This window comes from Erythrolamprus reginae, chromosome 3 (genome assembly GCF_031021105.1).
Source record: "Erythrolamprus reginae isolate rEryReg1 chromosome 3, rEryReg1.hap1, whole genome shotgun sequence".
Classification (NCBI taxonomy): Eukaryota; Metazoa; Chordata; class Lepidosauria; order Squamata; family Dipsadidae; genus Erythrolamprus; species Erythrolamprus reginae.
In genome coordinates this window covers 211,000,668-211,010,493 of record NC_091952.1, presented here as the reverse complement: position 1 = coordinate 211,010,493, position 9,826 = coordinate 211,000,668, and the positions used below count along the sequence as shown (strand labels likewise).

Sequence of the window (9,826 nt, the reverse complement as noted above, 5' to 3'; positions counted from 1 at the left end):
AATGCGTTAACAGTTTCAGTATGTGCAAATGATTACTATAGTGGAAAAGGAATTACAAGAACAAGGCAAAATCCACAACCCAAAATACAGGACACTTGCTTGAAATAATATATCTTTGTACTGAAAGATAGACAGAGACTCAATGAGCCAAAAATTGTAATGAACTAAAGAAGCAGAATTGATAAAAGAAAGTTACTGTTATACATCTAGGAATGCCCATGGTCTCTTGTCATATGCCATGGATGTGTGCATATAAATTAGAGAGAGAAGCATACAGATGTGTCACTAGTCTATTTATTGCATGAATATAATAGCCATTTATTATTCTGGAGAAAAAAAACAGTTTATCAGAATATTGTATAACATGGTTCATTGCATAGTCTAAGAAAGCAAATGATAAATTTAAGCCATTTTAAACATTGCACTTAGGATATACATATGATATGAATTATGAGAAGAAAGTTCATTGATTATTATTATAAAGTTCATTTGTTATTATAATAAAATACAAAAAGATTATGCATCTTTTATGTTTTTATCAAATCGTTCCAATAAAGCTCTTAATATATTTCCTGGTAGCTTCTGGTGTTTGTTTCGGAGATTTTCCATTGCAATCTTTGCCTATTAAATATAGAAGAAGACAGCATAAAGTCAATACCATTTTTAAAAATACATTCACAGATCATCTTTCATAAAGGTTTTCACAAGACCTTTCTGTAACTTAATTTCATTGGTCTTTGCCTTATATTATTTGACCATAAAAATTAGTATAGCCTCCTTTAAAACTTAGTCTGATATTTCTTCAGTCCTTTGTCAAGGATAAAACATAGTTAATAGAATTTAAGATGCCAGTTTATACTGATCATCCTCATTGTTTTCACTATTCTAAAATCTATTCCAGTTTGTCTGGCACATTTCTTAAAAGACAGAATCTGGAAAATAAGAAAAGAATGAAAGTAGTAGCTTCTATAACGTGAAATTGTATTCGTCTTTTTTTTTTTTTTGCAGACATGAGAGAGTGCATTAATTAATCACAATCACAAGAGATTTTCCTCTCCTACAGCATTAGAGGTATGTTTGTTTGTATGTTTGGTTTTTAATAAGGGTTTTTAGTTATTTTAAATATTAGATTTGTTATATGCTGTTTTTATTATTGTTGTTAGCCGCCTGGAGGCTACGGAGAGGGGCGGCATACAAATCTAATAGATAGATAGATAGATAGATAGATAGATAGATAGATAGATAGATAGATAGATAGATAGATAGACAGACAGACAGACAGACAGACAGACAGACAGACAGACAGACAGACAAACAAATAAATAAATATTTCTAAGTGTACTCATTTCTAACCAGAACCATGGCTCTGAATGATGGACTAGATGAAACTTTCTGGTATAAACTGACATGATTTTTATAGATAGAAGATTATTATTATTGTTGTTGTTGTTGTTGTTGTTGTTGCTGTTGTTGTTGAAAGGTACCTTGAATGTCATCTAGTCCAATCCCCTGCTGAAACCGGAATCCTACACCACCCTACGAGTCTAGACTTTCAATCCTGGGTCTAGAAAGCTTAGAACTAAGATGCCTTATACAAGATCTAAGTATTGTCCACAAGATCATATGCTGCAATGTCCTGCCTGTCGGCGACTACTTCAGCTTCAACCACAACAACACAAGAGCACGCAACAGATTTAAATTTAATATTAAGCGCTCCAAACTTGACTGTAAAAAATATGACTTCAGTAACCGAGTTGTCGAAGCGTGTAGAAAAATCCCCAATACATTTAAGGGGCTACTTTGGGTGAAAGGTTTGCTTACTTTTTCAGCTAGCTCCTTAGCAGTTATATTTGGGTCATATGGGATGGGTTCGCCAATGTAAGTGCGGAGTTTGACGGGAAACCCACCATATACTGGGAGAACAAAAAATGGAAGGTGATTATAAAGCCATTTTGATAGCCCTGTAGAGGAAATAAAACAAAATGGAAGATAAAATAATTAATTCATAAGGATGTAGACCTCTCCATTTTTAAAAGAATGTTATGTTGCAGTGCAGGAATGAACTATGATGTTAACTTCTGCAGTCCACTTCAAAGTTGTAGAATGTGACCTTCAGGCTAGAATATTTATCTATGTTGGTGCAAGGGGGGAAATCAAAATAATATTTAAATTAAATGCAAAGGGTCAGCGGAGGAGGAGAAAAACATTTTCTTTGCTGTTGTGTCCAAAAGCCACTCAAATGATGGATGAATCTGTGATGCCAGCATGGCAAATACTGTGGAAAAGTGTGACTGTCTCTGTTTCTGGATTTGCTGCTTTCATCGCCTTTTCTTAACTTCCCTATCATTATAGACCTTTTCAGAGAAGTAAGTCTTTGTATGAGAGGTCCTAAGAAAAATAATTTGAGCCTCGCCATTTGTGCCTTGAGCGAGAACGTTGTATTGATTTGATGATTCATTTGCTGCATGATTCAATTGTTTGATGTATGTGATTTCCCCCCCCCCCCCCTTTTTGCTGTTCAGAATATTTTCAGGAGTGTTCTTCAACACCAAAAGCCCAAAAGTATTAATGCTCTTTCTATCCTGTTTCTTCAAAGTCCAGAAGCTAGAAACTAACCAATCTTTTTGCAAGGTATTGCCAGTATCTGGGTAATTGATATGTAAATTTTACATCTACTTGTTAAGAATAGGGACAGCATTTACTGTTTTGTAGTCCTTTGGTGCTACTGTGTCCTCCGTGATTTCACAGGAAGGGACCCTTAGATGTCATCCTGAAGCTCTTTGCATTGGTTCTGCTTAGATCCATTGGGCATAAAATAGAAACAGGGCTCTGCCCTCTTCATATCACATTCTATTCTCTGAGAAGTAGGCCCACCTATCCTTTCCTGGTGTAGAACTGGTTGCAAGCAGATCTGAGGCAGAAATGTGAAGTGGCGCCTTGGGGGACAAACGGAGGGGAATGGATCGTTCTCTTCCTATCAACCTACCAGATATCTGGAAATGTGAAAATGTGAAAACTGTAAATGGAAAAATGCAGTTTTCTTGCTAATATTGAAGAAAATTAATTGTCCAGCCATTTAGTTTTGACCATGAAGTGATTTTGTCCATAAGGACAACTGATCTCAGTACCTTTACCTGAGTCTTTCAACTTTCACAGGCAAGAGAGAGAGAGAAAATGAGAGAGAAAGAGAGAGTGAAAGGGGGAGGGGGAGAGAGAGAGAGGAAGAGACATATATACAAAGAAAGTGGGGAAAGCAAATATAATGGTTGTGGGTTAGATAATTAATATTATACAGCAAGGAAAATGTAAATGAAACTCACATGAATTTCCAAATGTCCTGTATGCTTCACGGATATTTTCCGTAAACATAGGGATGATTGGCTAGAAAGAAAAATACAAGAGATCTGAAAAATGAAAGAGATCTGAGATCCCACATGGTGGCATTAGATGATCACTTCTTTGCTCTTATAGGACAAGTAGAGATAATTGCAGAAAAGCAGTTAAAAAAGAGATCTAAACCATCTACAGCAAGGGTGTCAAATTTGTGGCCCACGGCCTGAAAGCATCATACGCAGGCCACACTCATACCAGCTCTGGTGGGGAAAAGTCAACTGGGAAAAAAGTGCAAAACATCATGAGATGGCAATGTGACATGGTGAGTTTGAAACCCGTGATCTATGGTGATGAGGTGACAAGCATCAGCATAGTTTGCACTCAGAAGCCAATGTGCAACTCCTAGAACTGAGAAGAATATAACAAGATGCTTATTGACCCCCATTCTAGACTAGTGATGGCAAACCTTTTTTGCCTCAGGTGCCAAAAGAGCATGGTCGTGTGCTATCGCACATGCATGAGTGCCCACACCAATAATTAAATGGCTGGGGAGGGAGAAAACAGCTTCCCCTATTCCCCGGAGGACCTCTGGAGGTCAAAACAGGCCTCTTTTGCAACTTCTGGTGGGCCCAGAAGGCTCATGTTTCCCCCTCCCCAGGCTGCCAAGGTTTCTCTGGAGCTGGGGGAGGCTAAAAACGCCCTCCCCCATTTCCCCGGAGGAGCTCTGGAAGCCAAAAATGCCCTCCCACAGCCTCTGTGCGAGCCAAAAATCAGCTGGTCGGCACACACAAGCAGGTTGGAGCTGAGCTAGGGCAACGACTCGCGTGCCAGCAGATATGGCTCGGCATGCCACCTGTGGCACATGTGCCATAGGTTCACCATCACTGTCCTAGACCATCTTTCGCTTCCAAGTCATTATCATAGACAGATCTATCTAGAGCTCTTAGAGAATGCTCCACATATTAGTAAATTGCATTTATAAATCAGCTTTTAGTACATAGTCTTCGGAGAGAGCAGCATACAAATCTAATTAATAATAATAATAATAATAATAATAATAATAATAATAATAATATCCACTTACCACTTTGTTTTTTAAAGCCACTTGAGCAAATCCCCTATGAGTGCTCCACTCCAGATTGTAGTTTTCATCACTAAAATTCTGCTCTCTCAATCCACCAGGTGCTATTCCTAATAAGTTGCCTCTCTTCAAAACGTCATCACAGTGTGTTTTCTTGCCTTCGATGCCACCTATTACACCAAGGCATAGTTTTATACCTGTAAAAATTTGGGAGAAATAAACCATTGTATATGAATATAATTTACACAAAATATATTATCCAAACGGCATCATTCCAGTGATATTTTATTATTACATTTTCATAATGACAATCATTAAGTGTTGTACCTCATGATTCTTGACAAATGTATATTTTCTTTTATGTACACTGAGAGCATATGTGTACATAAAAGCACAAAACAAAATTCTTGTGTGTCCAATCACACTTGGCCAATGAAGAATTCTACCTATCTTCAATTTATAACAGGACAACCCTCAATAGTATCTTACCACTCTGAAATAGAATTAGATAAAGGGTGATATTCAGAATGACTGTAAACAATTTAGTGTGAATGTCGGAGTTGTTTTCAGTGTAATTAATTGTTAATGCTTCCTTTTCTCAATTTTATTCAGGGATTCAGGAGCAAGACAAAAGGAGGTTATGCCTTACATGTCCTTTTCAATGGAAACCAAACTAAACAAAGGTTGGAGGGGTATAGAAATCTTTGTAACACATTTTTATTGACATGGAACTTGACTTCTAACAAGATCTGGATAAATCCCAATAGTTTTGTTGGTAAGATTTCAATTGTGGTTTGTCATCACCTTTTTCTTAGGGCTCAGATGAAGTGACTGGCTTAAGGTCAAGTTTGTCATTTTGGGACTAGAACTCATAATCAGGCAGTTTCTAGCCTGGTAACTTAAGCATTACACCAAGCTGTTCTCCTGACAGAGGTCAAACAAAGTCAAATTCTTTTTGGAGGGCAGCAGGAGGTTTTCTCTGTGACTTATCCTCTATTTCTGTAACTCCCTTTATGGTTTGGTGAATTAATTCTGTTTTTTATAACGTATGCAACTTCATTCCGAATTATAGTGGTACCTTGTTATTCAGCTGTTTTGAAACACCTAAAATTTGATACGCAACACATTTTTATTTGAAATTTTGTTTGGTACTTAACACTCAAACCTGGAAATTGTTTGTTTTTTTAATAGATTTATAGGCTGCCCTTCTCCTCGCGGATTTGTGGCGGCTATAGATACTATTATCTATAGTAACTGTTTTTTCCTGCAACTATTCATGGTTAAAATAGCAATGAAGAAGTAATTTTGCAACCAGTCCTTACAGATGTGTAAAGCAAAGGAAAACTGAAGTAAGATCATAAATATAGTCATTTAGCTACATATTATCACTTTGTTGATAATCAAGTTGCTGGTCTTAATTGTGGTAACTAAAAGAAGACCACCTATACTTTTTAATATAAAGTCAAAATACCTTACCTGGTACTAAATAAAAGAAACAATGCATCACAGAGTAGAGTTTTCTTCCAGTCTCTTTATAGATTTTAGCTACTAGGAAGGCATAGTCAATAACTGCTGCTCCATGGTAATAAACAATTAATCCTGGCCCTTCTGGTAGATTCTCCATACCGATGACCTCATGATCTGAAAAAAAGGAATTTTGGTAAAGGATTCATGGAGATAAAACAAATTCATTTAAAACAGAGAAAATACCCAATGCAAAAATGCAGGGTATTTTGTGACCTCTACCAGCAATCATAGGCAGCACAACCAAAATCTCTCTAAGAATACTGGGAATCATGTTCTAAACATATCTGGCAGTTTTATTGTAGATTCTTCAATAGTAGAATAATCAAGAAGAATCAAGACGAATCGGAATATTGTACAACTTGGGACAGGGACTATACTTGGATGAATACAAGAAATACTCAATGAATTTAAAAATAAATATAGTATATTATTTTGAAATTATATATAGTAGAAATATGGAATATGTTACTTTTCCTTTGATATGATCTAAACTTTTACCAGAGACTTCGATCAAGAGTGGAGAAATTGTAACTCCTCTTTTTATGTTCCATGTTTCGTTGTTTTTCTTTTTTATGTATGTATGTCTTGTTTTGTTTTTGAAAATAATAAAAAAATTTAAAAAATTAAAAAACCAAAAAAAGAAATACTATTGTAGCTGTGAATGGTTGCTACAAGAGGCAATGGTTAGAAATTATAACAAATTACTCTAAATCTTTTTTTTTTTAAATCCCTTTTCTATGTGATGCCAGTGTCTGACAATCATAGGCAATTCAGGCAGGTGGAGTAGGGTGGGGGGAGCCACCTGGCAGCCATTCCTCATCAAAGTCCTACAGAGTTCTATTTTTCTTCTCTACTCTTTAACATAAAACAAATTGTGGAGGTCATCTGTCATCTGTCCAAAATGGCCACAAGCTCCAAACTGACCTTCCCTCATGAAAAGTGTTCTATTGTTCTGCAGCTTTATTCAATTTTGCAAGAAGGCAATAAGTAAGATGGGCTGAGTGCTATGACTTGTCTGTACAGCACTTTCCCAGTAACTCAGATTCAATAATCTGATTATTCCCAAGCAAAGGCCTGACTTGATTTTGATGAAGTTGACAGATTGCTCTCTGATATGTTGTTCAGCATCCGAGAATTTAATTCGTGCACTTCTGGCTCTAGAGTAAAACATTGGTGTGTATAGGAACTTATTCTCTGAGGTGCCTCAGCATAGGAAGGGATGGTACATGGAATCTTGAAGTATATTTGGGTGTACTCCTTTCTCAACCCAATCATTCTTGGCAACTATCTCCCAGCATTGGACTTACCTTTAAAAAGAAAATATTGAAAATGTGATTGTAGGCCAGCTATAGACTCTAGATGAAATGGTTTCTTATAGTACTTACTCTTAACTAGTCAAGGTCAACATTTAATCTTTGCTCTTGTGGATAACCCTTGTCTAGGGATGGAAGGAGAAAGTACACCCCTACTAGTCCTTTCATAACTATTGTTATCCTTCTGGGCTGGTTGGAGATAGAAGGCATTGTTTTGAGAAGATTGCACTTCTACCCTCCTTCATGGGCAATTCAGGTCAGTAAGGGTGAAAAAAGTCCATGGCAGACATCAAGTCCCACAGGATTCAATTCTTCTCTATTATTTAACATAGAAATAATTCTGGAGGTCATCTGTCAATTTTGAGTCATGTATCATTAACCTTGTTATGAAATCCAATTGTACTCAAAATGTGAAGAAGGCTCTATTAATACATGTAGTCCTCAATTTATAATCATAATTGAGCCTGCAATTATAGTCATAGGTCATTGTGTCCATTAAGAAACTACCATGTGATCAAATCTGATTTTATGACTTTTTTGTGACAGTTTAAACAAATTCATTTTATCCAATGAGCATTTGTTTTGTCAGAAACTGAAAATAAACCTCAGCAAAAAAATAATAATCCAAATACCATCATATGACCATGGGGAGTGTGTGTGAGAGAGAGGAGAGAAGGAGACTATTGGAACTCTGGAACTGGTTTGTAAGTAACTTTTAGTGGCTCTTTAGTATCTTTGAATTATTGTTAAGCATACAGTTGTTAAGCTGGAAGATTACCTGTATATTGACTCACTATCGGATAAGATCTGGATGGTACAAAATTGGGTGACATTGAACACCAGCAATTACTACTTTTGGTTAAACTTCCATGAATAGACATTTTCTATATCTGACATGTTGACTTTAGAATTTATATTTGAATTTGGCATAGTGTTTGCATTAACCACAGTATTGCCTTAATATATTGTTCACCAGTTATAACAACTTTTCTTTCTTATTCGTTTTAATTGTGTTAATAAAATATTTTTAAACTTTAATACAGATTATACATTTAATACACATTTTGATTAGAAATTGGACATGAAATGTTTTACTGTACTCTAAGTGCCTCATGATATATCTGAGATTCATTGGTTATTCATCCTTACCTTACTGTTTATTTTGGCTTTTTATTTGACTATTATAATAACTATGATTACCTCTGTAATCTGTTTCCATTGTTGAAACTTATGTCTGTATTAATATTATTAATTTACTTTCTTGAAAAATGTAACAGCTTGTAAGAATATCTCTCACCTCTTTCCACTTGATCAAGTATCTATACTTTGTTGAGGTTTTGATGGAACAAGGAGAATAAGATTAAATCCCAGCAAGATGGGAGTTATTGTTTTAAATTTATTTAGGTTCTCTGACTGTTCTGACTTTTAATTTATTTTGTATTACCTCCCATAACTATATTTATATGGCACCATTTTGATGCAAATACCAAATAGATAATACAAGTTTCACACAGCACATTGTTTCAAGAAATATTGGACAACTTGTGGGCCACATACAAGTGAAGACTAAATTGTCCACCCTCTTGATTATCTTGGGACTATTTAAGTAACTACTTACCATGCCATATCTTTGCGAATAAAATCACCAAATTTGCTAATCTTTGACGTAGCTTGGTCCATAACTCATTGTAAATGTCTTCATTTATATTATACTTTTTCTTCCATATATAAAAATAAAATGTGAATGCGTAGAAAAGTGAAAGCACGAGTAAAGATAAACAATGCATAAGCAGTATTAGTACTAGTAATAGCAATAGAAGCTGAAGTACAGAGTTCACGAAGTCTGGCAAGTAACCAAAACCAATCCAATCTTTTAACATGTGAAGGAACCATGGCATAGGTTCATGCTCAGTTGTATTCAACATAGTAGCTTTCCTTTCATTCATGTCAAACGGGGAGGGGAGGGAGAGAAAGAAAATCATTATTTATTTTGTGGGAGGGAAAATGATGTTATTTATCAGCTTGTGTTACAACACAGACAAATTAATCATTATTCCTTTCAAATTAAATTCATAATTTTTGAACCATTTTATTAATTTCTATCGGTTCTGTTTAACCATCCACTTTCATAAAACCACACAAAAGCTTTCAAATGGTTCCTAGAATATACAGTATGAGGCTTCCAGTTCATATGCACTGTTGTTTTCTTACAAACCTAGTTCTGCTAAAAGAAAATAAATAAAAAATAAAAATGGAAAAGAATGCTGGAAAATAAAAATTATTTTGAAAATCTTCTTTGTGCATCCAATTTGAACTATATTCAGAATTTTTTGAAATACTTGTTACAAAATTAACAATAAATGGCTTTTACTAATTATACATAATCTATTTGACTTTGTCTAAAATTCTAAACAAAACTACTTGCCACCTGATCAATAATAATGGTTTTGGAATTACAGTTATGTGCCTAACATTATTCTCTTTAATTTATTCAGTAAAATTTTATGTAACTGAAGTCTGATCAGACTTTCAGTGATTTATAGCACTGCCATAGCTGAATTTCTGAGAATTA

General features: G+C 35.2%; 1 protein-coding gene across 1 annotated transcript; it reads right to left on the bottom strand.

The window, feature by feature from the left end:
- Nucleotides 1-516: 516 nt before the first annotated feature.
- Nucleotides 517-9,200, bottom strand: LOC139164981 (DGAT1/2-independent enzyme synthesizing storage lipids-like). Its single transcript, XM_070747768.1, has 6 exons — nt 8,873-9,200; nt 5,891-6,055; nt 4,418-4,611; nt 3,321-3,381; nt 1,822-1,961; nt 517-621 (listed from the first exon to the last, which is right to left on the bottom strand). The coding sequence occupies exons 1-6, from the start codon at nt 9,198-9,200 to the stop codon at nt 517-519; spliced, it is 993 nt and encodes a 330-aa protein (XP_070603869.1).
- Between the last annotated feature and the right edge of the window lie 626 nt (nt 9,201-9,826).